Below are 18,524 nucleotides of genomic sequence, written 5' to 3' on the forward strand. Positions count from 1 at the left end.
CTGACAAGAATAAAAAAAAACCCTAATCATTGGGTCAAAAAAAATTGGTAGAGACCAAACGATTTTATTTTTTTAATAAAAAGAGATTGAATTTCTAGGCTACTTAAGAATTTTAGATATCTCAACAATGGATCAAGAAGTTCCTGATGGCACCTAGATATTATCAGGTCCAGCCTCACCTAGTGATCAAGGTGTATTACAACTTATTCATATCACAATTTTCCCCAGGCCTTCAATTGGATTTTTTGCAGCAAAAGTTTTATCTATATTCTATCTATATTTTATCAATATTCAAATCAAGCAAAAAGGCAAAATAGTAAAGATGTGTACATACATACATACATACATACACACATACTGTACACACACACACAATCATTTTATATATACATAAAAGCTGACAACTCAGGCACAAGCTCTCCAAGCCATTCTGCAACACAGGAACCCTCCGATAACTAATACCGGTATCAATTGAAATGACCATCAGAGCCAAGATGCAACTCAAGAACGGCCCTCCATGCGGCAGTGTTCACCCCCCACCCCACCCCGCAGTACAGCAGCCGCTACCATGGAGACGATGGCCACACAGTCTCGCGAGAGGAACGTCCTCGACCCAACCGGGCGCTGGGGTGGCAAGATCTCGCGAGAGCGTCGTGTCCACGGGCCTGCTTGATTGCCGCTGCCGCTACCGCCGCCGCTGCTTCCGGCTGGAAGGGGGACTCAGAGTGCAGAGTCAGCTGGGTAGCAGGAGGCGGAGGCGCGCGCGCAGGAGCAGGTGGGTGCTATGGGGGCCCGGCTCGCTTTGCGGGGGCGGCGGCGACCGAAACGGCCACCAGCGACCAGAAAGAAAGCGGGGGAGGGGGGAGGGGAGGCGCGACGTAGAGGGAAGAAATATCGCCGCTAAAAGGAAAAGGGCGCTCGGTGGCCAGCCGGGGTTGAAGAAGGCCGGCCGGGACTCCCGCGGAAGTCATTCGGAAATCCAGAGGCCGGCTCGGGTATTGCGGCGATGAGGAGAGGCTGGGCAACGGCTTGCACGGAGGCGGGAGAAGCGAGGCTTTCCCTGGCGTTTACCGTGTGGGAGGCCGGGAGGGGGCTGGGACAGGAGGGAGAGGGCTATGTGTGTGTGTGTGGCCGTGGTGGTGGGGGACGTGGGGGGTGTCGTTCCTTCGGAACCCGAAACAATAAAGGGAGGACGTCCAAAGGACTCCAGCCCGCAGCGCCAGGGCCGCGGGAGCGTGCGCGTTGCAATGTGGGGGTGTCACAGGCTCGGTGTCAACGGAGGCAGCGTCGCCGAGCGATTCCCAGTGACGGTGCGGGAGGCGCGGTGTTTCCGGCAGGAGCAGCAGGAGCTGCGTGTTCCGCACACGCGTGTGGGTGGACGGCACCCCTTTGGGTGGGTGCCGCTCAGAGGGGCGTCGCAAGGGAGAGCCCGGGTGGCCCGGACTGTTTTAAGAAAGGGAAGGTAGGGAGGGTGACGTCCAGCATCCTGACTGCTAGGGCCCCTGCGTAATTTTTAAGGTAAGGGGAAAGGCTGTAATAATAATAATTGGTCCTGGCGAATCCTACCTGCAGAGCTGAAGAGCTCGAGCCGAAGAGCGCGGAAGAGGCGGGCTTCTTGAAGAAAGGGGGCGCCTGGTGCCTCCAGTCTAAACCGGAGCGGGGATTCTGGATGTGGGGAAGCTTCCGGGCTCCCAAAGCTGCCATGTTAAATCCAGGGGAGATTGAATGGTCCTTCTTGTGCTTGGAGTTTGGGCAGGGAAACCGAGCCTACTGAACTCTCTTGTTTCTGAGCCTCCATATTTTGGCGGGGAACACGGGGGGGGGGGAGGAGAAGTGGGATAGGGCGCAAGAATTGCCGTGGGAAGTTTGTTTGGCATGCTTTGTGTGACAGGCAGTGCCTGGCACATGTGTCCCCTTGCCTCTGGATTGCTTTTCATTAATGTCACTCAGGAGAAAGAGTTCCTTACAGGACTGAACTGTCTCTGTATTGCCTATCCTGCCTCTAGCACCATCTCTGGAATCTTATATGTACTGTTGTTCTCTTTATATTAGTTTTATGTTTGTTCCTTCGGCAGAAATAGCTTTCTAGTGGGACTGTGGGATAAGGAGATGAAAAATAAGCAGTTATCTCAAGTGTAAAGGAACCAAACTCTTCCCAGTTGGATTGCATCTGTGTGAAAACACATCACATAATCTGAGGCTTAAATGCATTATTTATCTTCTGTATATCTCTGTATACTAAGGCATACTGACCTTGGCCTTGTTTCTTGTAGGAATACAGAACATTCCTTTTATTCCTTAAATATTTGGGCCTGGGTGTGCTGTATTAAACTCATGTAACCCACCACTGTGTTTGACCCTGCCCAAAGTTGTACACTTGATGAAGAAATTATGTATAATGAGGATTGGTTTTATTTTGTTTTACTTGCTTTTAGAGATTAATGTGCACCTGATGGCTGTGAATTGTGTTTGTATGAGAGCTTTAAAAGAAATGAATGAGATGGATGTTGTTAAGCCTCAATGATGAAATGCTCAAATGAGATTGATTATTCCATGATTATTGAAGGGAAGGCAGAGAAATTATGCGGCTACTGTAATGAGTTGCTATTTCCAATTTTCTTTGACCAAGAATGGCCTTCAGTTGACCAACTAATAAAAAAAATCCCTAACCACGTAGAATTGATATATTTCTTTTTCAAGCAGCTCCAGTATTGCAAATGTAGATAGTATTGTGGGAAAATACATGGTAGGTAAATAGCCTTTGTTAAATTTTATTTGCAGAAGGTTTCAGGAAAATTTCAGCTCACATTATACTTTTTTTTTTTTTTGCTTGAAGTTAAACAGATAACTTTGGGATTTTTTTTTATTTTTTTTTGCAGCCTCCCACAGTTTTGGACATGATCCCCTGAGCTGCTTGAAAAGTTACCAGAAGTAATCTTTACTGTAATTGAATGAAATAATTAAAACAATACAAACATATTAATTACATAATTTCACTTAAATTTAAACAATGTTAAAACATTTTTTTTTTGTCCTGTACCTATTTCTTTGTCTTGGCTCAGAGCACTTTTAGGAGTTTAGCCTCTGGGATGCTAATCACTTAAAGTAAGCCCTCAACATGAAAACAATTCTGCACCCTTATACAAGAAATTTTCCAATGGCAACTTGAATTCCCATGTCAAATATGTGTGTGAGTGAGCTAAAAGAGATGCTGAAACAGAGAGAGAAAACTTCTCTATGTCTTTGTATCGTGATCACTGAGAGTGTTGTATTGATTTCAGTGAGTGCCTGTTGAATTTGAGTTAAAAGTTTTGTGCTTATGTGTCTGAATATATTTGGTCTTCAGAAATGTTTTAGAACCAGGAAATTTCATAGAAGGCCTATAAGAAAGTGTATAATTTATCTGCTACTCTAGCCTACCTTCTTGTAAGGCTTGCTAGTACAAAGCTATATGCACATTATTGTCAATTCTAGCCAATTTGTCAAGAGCAGGGATTGATGGGGAGATTTATACTATTTGAAGAGCCACATGTGTGCTAGCCTGTAAATCTTTCATTCTGTAGTCTCAAGACTGTTGCGATCTGTTCCTATGGTTCTGTTGACCACTCCAAGACATTTTAGAACAGTGTTTCTCAACCTTGGCAACTTTAAGACTTGTGGACTTCAACTCCCAGAATTCCCCAGCCAGTCAGCCAGCAGCTAGGGAATTCTGGGAGTTGAAGTCCACACATCTTAAAATTGCTAAGGTTGAGAAACACTATTTTAGAAGGAGCTGTTGCTTCTCCAGCTAATGGCACTTTCCACATTCATAGGACTTTGACACCAGCTGGACAGAAGAAGCCAAGTCCTGCACTGTTGAACTTGCTGCCATGGGGAACATATTTGGCAACTTGCTGAAGAGCCTGATTGGCAAAAAAGAGATGCGAATCCTTATGGTGGGTCTTGATGCTGCTGGGAAAACCACCATCCTCTACAAGCTCAAACTGGGAGAGATTGTCACCACTATCCCTACTATTGGTATGACCTCCATTTTTTTTCCATTTCAAAAGTGGAACTGTGAGCATGAGTTGGTTGCAGAATGAATCTGGACAGTCATTTTGGGGCAGTAGCATAAGCAAATATCTTATTTCGCTTGGGACCCTTCCTATCTTCTTGTCAGGGATTTTGTGCCTATAACACAGCAATCTTCTAGAAAGATTGGCGTGTTGTAGGCATGTCATCCAATAAATTTAAACAAGCATTCTCTGTCCTGTTGATTGGAATTACGGGAGTTGAAATCCAACACATCTGGAGGACACCGGGTCAGGTTAAGGTATTTTCTTGTCATCTGTCATCTGAACTACTCTTTTTTTTTCTCTCTCCCTGATGTGGCACACAGTAGACTTAATGAGAGTGACTCAGAACTGGCAGCAGCTAGATGACAAATGAAACACACACATGGGCAAAACCTGCCTGTGACGCTAGTCGCTTGCCTATACTTGATTTATTATTGGTGTTCTAGGAGGCCTACTAGGGCAAGGTCTACCTAATAACGAATATTTGGCTTCTAATAACAAAAGTCACTCTGAAGATGCCTTTGTGCAGTAAGAGTATGCCAGATCCTTCTGAAATGATCCAGAAATCTATCTGATCTGAATTTTTTAAGGGATTGCCCACATCTTTTTAGAAAACACAAAGAGCGTGATAGCCTATACTGAAACAACTTTCTTCCAGGCAACTGCTGCTCAAAGATATTCTGCTTTGCTACTTAGAGACTCCATTTTACTCATCATAGCCAATTGCTATCAAAATGCCATTGTTGTTCCTGAGTACAATAGAAATTTCTTGTCTCCTTTAATGACGAAAGTGAGCTAACATGTTTGCAAAGAGAACTTTGGAAACAGCATTGTCCTAAACCAGGGGTCTTCAAACTTGGCCCTTTTATGACTTGTGGACTTCAGTGTGCCTGGCTGGGGAATTCTGGGAGTTGAAGTCCACAAGTCATAAAAGGGCCAAGTTTGAAGACCCTGTCCTAAACCAAAGAGCATCCAAAGGTGTTTGGAGTGCAATTGGCCATACAATGTTGCTGCGCAACCTCCGTTCATTAGAGGTGCTTATGCTGGACCCCTGTGGCAAAGAACAGATTGCATAGCAATGGTGCTTCATGGATTGCATCTTTTGATTTTTTTGTCCAAATATGTGGGAAAAGATGACTCATTTGTGAGATTACTGAGAGCTAGTAATACTATGGAGCTTCTGGTTGCTTGAAACCTGCTGTTTTTCCACAGCTGGGATTCTGATTGGGGAAGTAGAATATTCTTAAGATCTCACTGTAACATGTTTATAAGTAAGTACTACTTGCTGATGAATTCTGAAGCTTAAGGCCCTCTTTTAAATTCTAAATGTAAGCAGGAGAATTGTCTCCTTTAATTTCTACATCAGTGGTTCTCAAACTTTCTAATGCCGTGACCCCATAATACAGTTCCCCATGTTGTGGTGACCCCCAAGTGGGTGTGGCCACCAATAAGAGGAGGTCAGCTAGGGAAAAGGGAAAAAAATGGCGGACAACGTGGTTTGGCAACCCCCGTGAAATGGTCGTTTGACCCCAAATGGGGTCCCGACCCACAGGTTGAGAACCACTGTTCTACATGGAGGCAGCATTAGATGTAAAAACAGGTCTGCCAACTTAATCCTGGGGCAGTGCATTCATCTGTACTTTAATAAATATAGATAAAGTCCTGTTAATACTAGGGATGTTACTTCTGAATATGAAGACTAGCTGCGACCTCTGCAATGCCTGATTCTCAGTCCTGCTCTTGAATGTCTCTTCATGCTCCGTGTTCTCGATTGCCAGACAAGGCTACATTTCTGCTGTGCAGCCCAAATTCTGATCCTGTTATTCTTCTTCAGGGTTCAACGTTGAGACGGTTGAATACAAGAACATCAGCTTCACCGTATGGGACGTTGGCGGCCAGGACAAGATACGGCCCCTCTGGCGACACTATTTTCAGAATACCCAGGGTATGGGAAGGGAAGAGGAAGGGGGAAATCATTTCTTTATTGGGATTAACAAAGTGGTGCTTGCTCTCTCTCCCTGCTCTTCACACTAACAGGTCTTTGAGCCTCCTTTTCTTCTTAATTACTTAGAAATCCATTTGAAGTTGCTGCTGTTTTCAGGGGTAAGCGCTTGTCCAGCACTTAGAGATATGCACCCACCAGATACTAATACTGCTTTTGAAGGAATCCTATTCCAGGTACCTTTTAGGTGACATGGGTTTATTAGGCCAGGGCTTTTCAACCGGTGGTATGGGTACCACCTGTGGTACATTGACACCTGGCAGGTGGTATGCGACCATCCTAGAAAAGTGGTAGTGGGGGAGGGGAATGAGCTGAACTGGTGGCAGCACCACACAAGCCTGAGCGAGAGATGGCTGGAGCTGTAGGGCTTTCAGGGCTCAGCGGAAGCGCCAGGATCATGCCGCTTTCCAGCTGATTGGCGCTTTTTCGGGGCTGTCGCTCAGTGGAAGCACCAGGATCAGCGCCAGGCTCCAGCTGAGCCCAGAAGAAGCGCCGATCAACTGAAATGTTCCAGCATCTCCAGGGTCTTGTGATTTACATTCAGATGCTTGGCAACTGATTCATATTTATGACGGTCACAGTGTCCCAGGGTCATGTGAAGTGACCAAAACCTGCTGCAACCACCCAGCAGATAGGGGGAAATAAAAACCAAACACCCCCCCCTCACCCCACCCCCGCTGCCAATTCTCAACAGAAATGCTCACAACAATGAAAATCTCGAACAGGAGAAAGAGCATCACTGGGTGGGCAGGCAGGTGTCTTGCTCGGCTGTGGCTTGGGGGGGGACACTTTTTTCAGTGCCATTGTAACTTTGAACAGTCATTAAGCGAACTGTTGTAAGTTGAGGACTACCTGAACTTTATCACTTTTTTCCTTTTGGGGGGGGTCTTCAAGTTTTTGACACCTTGCTAGGTGACTAGTGGTTCTCGGATATTGCCATATCCTAAAAGTGGTACAATGGGTGAAAAGGTTAAAAAGCCCTGTATTAGGCAATGAATTGTTTTATTATATGGCTTCATTTTACTGGTGCTATTTATATTTTGAAAAATTCCTGAATCCATACAGAAGCAATACAGATAATAGGTCCAAACACAGTCACAAGCAGTCTGTTAGCTTGCTTCTGTTTGCACTTTCGTGATTTTTTAAAAGCTTTCAATTGATCGGTCTGTTTTGTAAACCAGCTAGAGAATGTTTTATTAGGAAGAGCTATCTAAACAATCTTAATTGCAGGGTCCATTTGAAGCCTTTGACACATTCTTCACAAGAGAGGCAATGATTAAGCAGTAGCTATCTCTCAGTTTCAAAATGAAGCAGTGATTTCTAAGCAGCGAAGATGCTCAGCAAGTTTATGTGTCTGATAACACTGCTATTTGGTTTTTTTGTTTCTTTTTTTCCCCATGAGATAATTATCTTAGAATCTGCTGAGATTTAAACTTATGCAGTGGTCATAAATTATACAATGGTATGCATAGATTAAGAATTATGAAGTCTTTGCTAACCCTAAGAACAATGTGGCGGTGGAATAAGCTTTGCAACTCAACTAAAAAAAAACAATTGTTTTAATTTTCAAGTCTTTAAATAGCTACTCACTTCAGGCAAATTAGGAATTGCATCTAATTGACCAAATGTCTTTTTGCATTTTTTCAGACTTTCTGTTCTGTCCACAAATTACTTAGGCATGTGTGAGCAAGCTAGATACATGGGGGGGGGGGGGGGGAAATCTTTGAACTAGTTGCGTTTTTTGCCTGTCTTGCAAAACTGATGTAGAATAACCTGCTTCATAGTGGCTTTAATTGGAGTTACTCTGTATGATCCAGTGGAATGTTTCCAACCTGAAGAATTAGGGTTCTGTGATAATCTGATACAGTTTGAAATCCATGGACTATAAAAGAACCCTTGATTTCTTGAATTTGGCAGCCTAACTTGGGTTTCTTGATTAAGGTATGAAATTAATTGGCTGATTTAAACACCCTGAATGGACTTCTGTCTTCACATTTCTTTTTGAGGATTGGTTCACGATAAGGCAGTATCCTTAGTCACATAAGGGAAGAATTTAAAATCTGGTGTTTTCATTTAGTGCATAATTCTGCCAATCAGTTGTGAAAACTAGGCCAATTCAGGTATTTGGGACAAGGGAAAAGTAAAAAATGTGTTGTTGTCAGCCCAAAATTAATCTACTAGTGAATTTATTAAGATTGCTCTTTTGGAAAGGTGACTTAAGTCCATTTTTTTCCCTCCTATCTTTCTTGTTTAGTAAATAACCTGTGGGCTTCCAAGGAAAAGCCTTTTCTTCCTCCTCCCATTGGAGAATTCAAATTGGAGGCTATTTCACAACCTTGCTTTCCTCTTTCTAAGTTTCCAGCACTTTTGAGGGACTGATCTGCCCATTGTAATAATCAGAATTTCTGATTATTCTTTTCAATAATCCTTTCTTTTGAAGGGATCGTAATTCTAACTTCCATTTCTTCATATTTTGCTTTACAAAATACCCAATTTCTTTTAATCTTATATTTTTTTTTCTGTACACTTAGATAAACAGACAAACTCTCTTTCAGGTCTGATTTTTGTAGTGGATAGCAATGATCGGGAACGAGTAAATGAGGCACGTGAAGAACTGATGAGAATGCTAGCAGAGGATGAGCTCCGAGATGCCGTTCTCCTTGTCTTTGCTAACAAGCAGGTGAGTCTGGAATGGAACGACTGTTTTGAAGATTGGCCTGGTTGATTCCAGGTCAAGTATCCTGGAGGCAGAGATGTTTGGAAGGTCTCCCATCTATGGAGAATGGTTGACATTTGCATTCAATCTAAATGCATTCTGTCTACCAGTTTGCTGTGGATCAGAGATAATTTTGGAAATGAGATTTGAAAAGGGCATATAGCAACTTTTTCTGTTGATGGATGATCCTGGGATTCCCAAAGGGTTAACAACATATGTTCTAATTCAGGAGAAAACCTGTCTGGGGAGGTGGTGGGTGTTTGAGAATCATATTCCTTCAGGAGAGAAGATTTAGTTGGGCACAGTACTTTGGTTGTGGCTGGACCAAATTGAAAAGTAAAGAAGCTCATAATCAAAGATAATCAGATACACTCCTTTTTGTCGCTGTCTTCTATTTATCTGGTTTTTCCAGATAAATAGAAGACAGTACATATTCACCCAAATGCATCAAGCTCATTTGTGAGATATGTAAGGAAGGTAGGGCAGCATAGCTGTAATTGTTCTCTGTTCCATTCAACACATATGTCCACACTTGTCCATCTACCCTTTTCTCTGTAGAGAGTCATGTGACTACCATAAGAGAAATACTCCGAAGAAATTACAAAAATAAAAAGGGCAGAAACATTCTTTGAGTCCTGGGAGAGGAGCCTTAGTCTGGCACAGGAGGGAAGGAAAAACACAACCAGGCTGTTGATTTAAACAATCTCGATGGAGTCTGTTTCCTGATGTAGGCCACCTTAAAGGGCTTACATTTCCCCCCCCCCCCCATTCCTTCTTGTCATACTCTTCTTCCCATTCATACTTTTTCTCTATACATTATGGAGCGAGTCACTACAGGTAGTCCTGGACATAAGACCACAATTGAGCCCAAAATTTCTATTGCTAAGCGAGACATTTGCTAAGTGAATTTTGCCTCCATTTTATGACCTTTCTTGCCACAGTTGTAAGTAAATCGCTGCAGTTAAGTTAGTAATTCGGTTGTTGAGTGAATCTGGCTTCCCAATTGGCTTTGCTTGTCAGAAGGTCGCAAAAGATAACCCCAGGACACTGCAGCTGCCAATAATATGAATCAGCTGCCAACTATCTGAATTTTGATCATGTGACTTTGGGGATGCTGCAATGGTTGTGTGAAAAACAGTCATAGTTGCTGTTTTTCAGTGGTATTGTAACTTCGAATGATCACTAAAGAACTCTTGTAAATTGAAGATTATTTGTATTAGATATCCTAGCTGTGAAGCACTTTAACCATTCATTATAAATGGAGTACTATATTGCCACAGCATCTCTTCCCCAGGAAGAAAATAGGTGGAGCTTAAATGATACCTTAAGAAGTTTGGCAAAGAAAGGATATTCGTTTCCTATAATCTGTGCAGTGTCCACTCATAAATTCCCAAATGAGACCCTCGCATGTGTGCAATCTCAAATTTGAACTCAGAATTCTTCAGGTTGAAAATGCTTTTAGTTAATAATGCACACAATAAAGTTTCTATATAGGTTGCAATTAATTAGGAGACATTCATTCATATTAGTCTATTTAACATTGACACATGCAGCTGTTTCTTGGTAATGTACATTGTTCTCTGTGTGTTTCCTTGCCTTATAAGTGTTGAAAAGCAAACCCAACTCTTTCTTTTCCCTGTGGTTGCTACTTTGTGTAGAGCCTAAGCTATTGCTTTAGTGAATTTTCTTGATTAATTACTAACCCATTCAGCTATAACAGACAAGAATTATCAAGAATCCTCTTCTTTGGAGCTTCTAGTTTGATGTTGCGGCGTAATGGGCGCAGTAAGACGGGGCTCCGTCTTCCACATTCAATTTTGCCCTGCTGGGGACCCTAAAAAGAGTCAAAAGTCGCCCCAAAGAGGCAGTGGAGTAGGAGGGGACCCTCGTTGATCGCGGGAGGGCGGCGGCCCTTCTGTTTGATCTGAGGAAGCCCTCCAAACCAGTGGGGGAAAGACTGGCTACATTTGTGTGGCTAGTCAAAAGCTGCTGACAACCGAAGAAAATAAGAATTAACTAGCAACTTTTGAGCAATGTGGATGGAACTGGGTGAGACCCTATCCTCTCTTTATGACTTGAAAGTCTTACTTTTTCCTGGGGAAAGACGCCCAAAGCAAAGAATCCTCCACGATGAGAGAGGGAAGGGGAATTTTCACCCCATTCCCTCAGGAAAAGAAAAGCGGTGAATTAATTGCTTGGGGGAAAGCAGAAAATTACAAGACTAATTTGGAATCAATACATATATATAACTTTGAAATTTGGGGAATAAAAGTGCTCTTGAGATTTTTTTTTTAAAGAGACTTAAAAAGCTTGTAATATAAATTTGGATGTAAAAAGCTGGAAGACGGCATCAACGACATCTGGTGGCAAACTACAACACTACAATTTATTATACCTAAAGGAAACTTGGCTGGAAGCCCAGACTCAGATAAGACTCTTGTTTTCAGAAACTTTCACTTTTGAAGAGTGCAGCTGGGAAAAGGGGAAGAGAAAAGAAAAGGCTTCTTGGGCTGCTTATTTCTGTGGCAGACACAATAAACTATTTTGAAACTGGCTTGCCTGGACTATGAATATAAATACTAACTGACTTTTAGAGCTGTGTCTTGGAGCTATTTCACTATAGAAGAAACATGCATTATCGATTGAGATGATGGAATACTTTAGATTATAAACCTTTGATTGATGAACAATTTTTAATTGCTCTTTTCTCTCTGGACAGAAAGGATATGTTTTTCATTGGACAGAAAAATTTGAACTTTACTAATATTTGCTGAGGGGAGACCTAAGGGACAGATTGACAGGCGGCTGAATAATTTGGAGTTCAAATGACAATTGACTGAAACTCTTTAAATCCCTAAATAGATCAGACTATAAAGACTACATACAAAAACAAAATGGATGTTCCATACTCAGCTTCAAATGGTAAAAAACCATCCCTAACACCTGTCCCCAAAATCCCCAGCTTAACATACTAACAAGAAAATGATGAATTAAAGAAAGAAATTCTTTCTATGTTAAAATCAGTACAAGAGACAATTGCCTTAGCTCATGATAACACAAACATAAAAGAATGTTTTTTAAATCTAAATCTACAAACTCAGAAAATGACTACAAAGAAGGAACTAGCGACCCAGTAAATAGAAGGAAAATCAGAGGAAGCAGATCCAAAGATGGAGGACAGACAGACAGAATCAGACAAACGAAGAATTAGAAGACGTAGTGAAAATATTGGAAATGGAGAAGATATCTTACCTGTCAAGATCTCAGAACACACTTGATGATAAGAAAGAAGAGCTGATTGAATGGAAGATAGAACTGTTAGGAGAATTGTAGGAAATTGGAGAAGGAGGGAGGCTGTTTAATGAATATCAGTGGGCTGAGCATCCTTCCAAAATACTTTAATCAAATTGTCTTTCTTATTCCAAACAATATACACAAAAATAGAGGAAGAATTACTTGATGATTCAAATGCATTGACTTGGAAAGTTAGTTGGCAAAAGAAGAAAGCTAGAGTAAGACTGAAGAAAATAGAGGTATTGACCCATTAGATGGGATATTATATTATTAATCATATGTTTGAACGTGGCTGAGAATAGATAATGGTTAGAAATAGAAGTATAACTAGAAAGATAGGATTTGTAACTAGAATATTATATTTGGATATGAGAAGGGAAATATGAAAATGCTAAGAGGGTCTGAATAAGGGAAGCTTTTGGTTACCCAAATAGAACTTATTATGAGAAATTATAAGCAATAGAGACATTTTGAACACTGATGGGAAATTAAAATTAAAAAAATGGGGAAAAGAGGATATTGAACAAATGGATATTAAGTGCAAATGCAATTAAGATATATTTGGGTTAGAAAAGATGTTTTAAACCAACATTATTGATATTATTAGAAAAATGTAACAAAGATGTTGATATTCAATTGTATATGTATTAACAACAATAAGAATTATATTTGCCTAGTGTGGAAAAATGTGTACTACTGGAAGAAGAGAGGAAGCATTGGATGGGCCTAGACTGAAGAAGTTAATATGTACTATTGAATTACTAATAGACCCAGACAACACATTGTTTATTAAATACTTATGATTGCAAAACTAGAAAATTAATAAAATATTTATAAAAAGAATCCTCTTCTGCAGCCCAGGACCATCTCAATTCCCTCCTTTAAAAACTATTTGTTGTATGTATTATCTTGGATTATAAAGCTTTTCTGTTGCTACATTGTGTAGCTGGCCAGCATGCAGGTGTGCTTGCAGTTTACACATCAAATGGAATGGGAGATGGATGCAAATAATTATTTTCCATGGCAAAGAGTTGATAATAAATGTGCCAAATGTGTACAGATGCATTTGCTTCTTCCATTAGTTGCTATTTCTATGAAAAGAAGTTGCAGCTACCTTGCTTTGATGCACTCTTCTATGTATTCTTAAGATTGAATGGTCTTGTCACTACTGCTGTGCAAGTGAGGACAACTGAATATTGAGGAAAAATATATCCCACACATTGGCAGCTATGTGCTGTAGGAATGCCCCATGCCCGACAACTCTTGGATCGAATGTTAAATTTGGTTTCTGAAGGAGTCTAGTGTCGGTTCAACACTGGTTAGGATCCCTTTCCATTGGAAAAATACACTTCAGAGTAGATGCTGTAATCTTGCTATTCCTTGGAAATTAAAACATACTAAATAAGATTTAGATTCAGGCTCTGATTCCCTATCATTAGCAAAAGCAGTATAAGTTATGCAAAATAGTATTGTTTGAACTATATCTGCACTATTCCTCAGCTTGCACATATGAGTAGAATGAAAAGGAGCATTTTGATACCATTTAACATACTTTTAATCCTATCATCGAAAGTTTCCAAGGAGGAGACTAATTTACCCAGATGTCTCTTCCCTCTTTTCCCGTCATTGTCTTCTTCATCTGTCACTTGGACAGAAGGTTGACACATGATTACCATGTACAGTAACAATTTATGCAGCTTCTATTCTGTGACAACACCAAATAGCTTTTCATAAGAGTGCTTACTTGGGAGTAAATCCTCAGGGGTAAAGCAACTGGATGAATGTGGTAAGAAGAATAGATCTTGAACTAGCAATTCATAAAGATTTTAAATGATATCTGCTCACATCACTGAGTAGTACAACACATTAAGTGCAAACTTCTTCCATGCCAGCAATTGGATTTTTATATAAAATCCTAACTAGCAGAGGGAGGGGACAAGGATTCCATTGTTTAAGCAATTCTACAATGTGGGCTGGGGATTTCAGGCCTTTGTGTGGGACAAGAGGCAATTCCAAAAGCTTTCTTATAAAAGCTATTTTAAGCTTGACAACTCTGCTTTGATGAGCTTTGTGCCTCAATATAACATGCCTCAGTTTCTGGGAATTGGACTCAGTAGAGACCTGGAGGCCATGAATGAACTCCCCTGTCTACAGAACCAGATGGCAGAACAGCAAAGCTAAGAATGAACCAGGAAAGAGACTCTTATCATAAGGAGCAAGTGGACCAGCTCTGCAGGCCAAAAGTGGTTTCCTTTAGCAGATTCCTACCAGCTCCCTGCATGGGACTGGTTCAAGAGGCCCCAGGCAGAAGAAGGGTAGATTCAATAAGCATTGGCTCCTAATCAGTTCCAGAAGTTACTTTCTGAGCACTCCTTTTGTTCTAAGGCAGTGGTTCTCAACCTTTTTAATGCCACGACTCCCCCCCAACCGGTCGTAAGTCGAGGACTACTCAACTGGTGCAGCACCGTTTGCAGAATGGGACTTTTGGCGGGCTCAGCAGGGCAGAGACAGCCTGGACAATTCCTATTGGCTTTTGAAAGCCAATAGAATTAGACTCTATTCAAGAGAGTCTATTCTATTGGCTTTCAAAAGCCAATAGAATAAAAGGGAGTAGCACAGCTAAGGAAAAGGGGGAAAAAATGGCGGACTGCGTTGTTTGGCGACCCCGTGGGTTTGTTCGACCCCAAATGGGGTCCCGACCCACAGGTTGAGAACCACTGTTCTAAGGTCTTCATTTTGACAGTCTTGGGGCACAGTTGGTCATGTTTAGTTTCTCATCTCTTTTATTTCTGCCTCCTTCCCCAGGACCTTCCCAATGCCATGAATGCGGCAGAAATCACGGACAAGCTGGGCCTACATTCACTGCGCCATCGTAACTGGTACATCCAGGCCACCTGTGCCACCAGTGGAGATGGCCTCTATGAGGGCTTAGATTGGCTGGCCAACCAGCTGAAGAACAAGAAATGAGTGCAGGAGGGAGGGTGGTGGGCTAAGCCCCTCACTGTTGGTTCCATTTTGGGTTGATCCCCTCCCTCCTGTCCTCCTCTGTCACACCCTTTCTTCCCTGTTGGTTTTGCGTTTCTTGCCGGCACCGGTTGCTGTTGGGGGGAGGGTGGGAGTGGGATGGTTGGGGCTAACTTTTGATTTCTCTCTCTCTCTCTTTTTCTCATGTTCTGGTTCTACCAGGATTTTTTGCACGGTCTCTGTGTGTGCGCGTGCGTGTGTGATAAATATATATATAGAGATAATAAAATATATGGGTGTGGTGGGAGGGTTGGGACAAGTGGGAGTTGGATGCCAATTCTGTGGCCTTTCTTTCTTTCTTTCTTTCTTTCTTTCTTTCTTTCTTTCTTTCTTTCTTTCTTTCTTTCTTTCTCTCCCCTATCTTTTAGTTGGATCAATTTTTGTATTTTTGGTGGTCTGTGAAATTTAGCTCTCTTTGTTTGGAGGTGACCAATACTCCTCCATGGCAGCTGCTTCTTGCTTTTGTGTGCTGTTGGTGCAGGTTGGTGGAAAATTTCTGTGTCATAGAGGCCAGGAATAAGGGAGACGGTGTGTAGCTCCACATCTGCGGGGGCTGAGGGAGACAAGGGAAGAATGGGGGGAGGGGGAGGAGGAGCAGAAGGACTTTAGATTCCCCATAGTATGTATTCTTGCTGTCCTGTCTGTATCAGCTGGCTCCTCCTGTTGGCATTAATGAGATTGCAGTCATATTGAATGTCCTGCTCTATTTCTTGCTCCCCATTTTATCATCCTGTTCACAGTCTTATTAATGACTCATGCAGTTAGCTCTATTATGCTGCTGATGAGCGGGATCATTTGCATTCCAACCTCTTAGACCAAATGGCACTAAAGCCCTGAATAATGTCTCCTCGGCCATGCAAATTTCTTTTTCTCTTTACTTCTCCTCAACCTCTCCTTAAAAGGGGATCAACATCAATGGGCTGCTGGAGGAGATTATTGGGACCAGTGGCTATCAAAAGCTACCTGAGCAGATGTTAATGCCACCCTTGGCTACCTGGCCTGGACTTTCCATCCAAGGGATGTATATGCACACATGCAAGAGCATCCCAGCTGCTAAATGTTTCCACCAACCAACTTGCTATTTCTCTCCCCTTGGACCTCACAGAGGAGGGGGTTCTCTCATGGCTATTGCATGATATGGCCCCAGTGGAGAACTTTCCCGTCCTCCTTCTGCTGCCCTTGGATCTCTACTCTGGCCCATGAACGTTTCTTTTTCCTATGCTGGGGGAAGTGGCAGAGTCGGTTTTTTTTCCCCTTTCCCTTGTTAATTTTGGGGAGTAATGATTGTATTAGGGTCAAGCCCAGGTCACTGCATGTAACTTTCGGGTCACTCCCTGCCTCTGGACAGTGTTGGTACTGTGTATTCCCCTCCTCACTTCTGGCAAATGTGTATTTATTCCTTGTTTGCTCTCTCCTTGCCACTTCCCCCTCAAAACCTCAGCCCCCTTTGCTTGGTGTAAAGTGGTTTCCTTTCCCCTTAGTTCTGATTTCTTCATACTTTGGGCCATGGCTCCCTGTTTGTGTTTTTCTTGCCTCCCCTCTTTGAACAGTTGGATGCACCACAACCTCTGTGCACTCCCATTGGATATTAAACTCGTTTTATGTAGCTATTGTCTCCTATCTGCTCTTTCTATTGGTGGTATGGGGAGGGAGGGGGAGGGGGGATGAGCGTGACACCGTTCATAATTCAAAATGATTATTTCCTTTCTATTTCTATCATTGGAGCACAGCTTAAGGCAAATCAAACATTCTGTGGGAAATGCATGTTCTATGAATTGAGATCTGTGCATCTCCTGTTCTTCTCAAGCCTGAATTGAGAGTTGAAAATCTGTTTTAAGAATTGTTTAACTTCTAGGAGTGCGCCACGAGTCAAAGTGCTTGAGTGGGCTAAGGGGTTCCATGTAGAAGATTCTGGGCTTCTACCCATGACCAAAACACAATGATCTGTGCTTCCTTCTGCTCTCACATTGACAGCTCCATAGTAACTGGTGACTTTCATTTTGAATCTTTATTTCTCTTCCCCTTCTCACCCCCCCCCCCCTCATTTCCTGCCTCCTCCTCAAGGTCCTTTTGGCCAGGGTTGGGTTGCTCAGGAGTGGTGATGGACACATGGGCACTATTTTAATTAGAAACAGCTTAACAGAGAGCTGCATTTCTCTATGAGATGTGGGTGTCTTTAATCCAAAGTGGCATTTAGCCCCCTCTCTTCCTGTATTGAAAGGAGATATTGGATGAGTTGCTAAATCCCATTAGTTACTAATCCAAGAAGGCAGCTTGTCCACGCTGAGGACATCAGATTGGGCTCTCTGTTCCGCTCACTGCTCCAAAATGAGGACGCATCACTTTCTAAAATTGCTTCCCCTAGCCAAACCTGCTTGTCAACATAAGAACCTTGTCTCCTTGTTTGGTGCCTGTGAGAGAAGCTGATTGAGGAGGCCTGAAAGGGAGGTAACAACTGGGTGCTTAATCTGTAGAGACAGAAAGCTTTGTTTCTTGGTTTCCTTGTGTCCCGTCTTCCACTGTCAATTGTCAGATAATCATGAGACATTGGAATACTGAGGTCCCTGAATTCTGGGACCAGTTTTCACTCTTAGAATTTCCTAGAAAATTCTTTTTCCCAGGAGGGCTATCTGTCCATCTGCCCAATTAAAACTGGCATCAGCATTCTATAACCCCTGAAAACATCTTTTTTTGGGGGGGGGGGGATCAAATATCCTGTTTGAAATCAGAAAGGCCCCAAATTGTCCTTGTATTCCCTTTGCATAGCATGAAATTCTAGGTGTTAAATTGTGTGCATTTGAGCTGTTCAGAATGTTGCAGAATCTATTGACTAAATACTTGAATATATCCAATATGTATCCTCCAGCCTGCCCATTAGAGGGGAAAAATGTGTACTGTATGTATGTTATCTTAAGGAAGCTTACTTATTTTTAGGGACCTGATCATAAATGGGATACTGGCTAAAATCCATTTATTTCATATCCTTTCTGCTTTCTCTGCTGTTGCAGGAAAGTCTCATCTGTTGACAGTAAATTGGGTTATGCCCAGGGAGTTTGCATAAGTACCCTCAAGGAATTGGAAGAGTCCTGAATTTAAAATTTCACCTGCTGCCTCTTTTCAGCATGATTTTTGAATTATGTTTTTGGAGTTAAAAGTTTGCTGCCCCTTACTCAGTTTTTGCGCTGCCCAGTTACAACTGGAGAGATCATTCCATTAAACATTGTTTAAAATAATTGAATCTTGTATCCTTATCACATGGAAGTAATTGAAGTAGCCTGCTGAAAAGACTGTGTTCCTCAAATAACAAAGAGCAGCGTGACATTTAATTAGAATGCTTGTAGTTCATTTCATGATTCCAGGACAGCATGCAATATTTCTATACTTTGCATTCTTGAAAATGTTTTAAGCCTCCAAGAACAATGGCTTGTTATTT

General features: G+C 42.1%; 1 protein-coding gene across 2 annotated transcripts; it reads left to right on the forward strand.

Moving 5' to 3' along the window:
* Positions 1 to 625: 625 nt before the first annotated feature.
* Positions 626 to 16,697, forward strand: ARF3 (ADP ribosylation factor 3). 2 transcript variants are annotated; one of them, XM_039330537.1, is made up of 5 exons: positions 626 to 775; positions 3,813 to 4,017; positions 5,890 to 6,000; positions 8,613 to 8,737; positions 14,873 to 16,697. In XM_039330537.1, exons 2-5 carry the CDS (start codon positions 3,870 to 3,872, stop codon positions 15,032 to 15,034), a joined length of 546 nt encoding a protein of 181 aa, XP_039186471.1. In that variant the 5' UTR covers positions 626 to 775; positions 3,813 to 3,869; the 3' UTR covers positions 15,035 to 16,697. The 2 variants fall into 2 exon arrangements, with proteins under 2 accessions (XP_039186471.1, XP_039186472.1); XM_039330538.1 differs by lacking the exon at positions 626 to 775 and adding an exon at positions 889 to 995.
* The last annotated feature ends 1,827 nt before the right edge of the window (positions 16,698 to 18,524 follow it).

The sequence above is a fragment of the Crotalus tigris genome, unplaced genomic scaffold (assembly GCF_016545835.1).
Source record: "Crotalus tigris isolate CLP2741 ecotype Arizona unplaced genomic scaffold, ASM1654583v1 scf7180000024429.2167931701:2281839, whole genome shotgun sequence".
Taxonomy (NCBI): domain Eukaryota; kingdom Metazoa; phylum Chordata; class Lepidosauria; order Squamata; family Viperidae; genus Crotalus; species Crotalus tigris.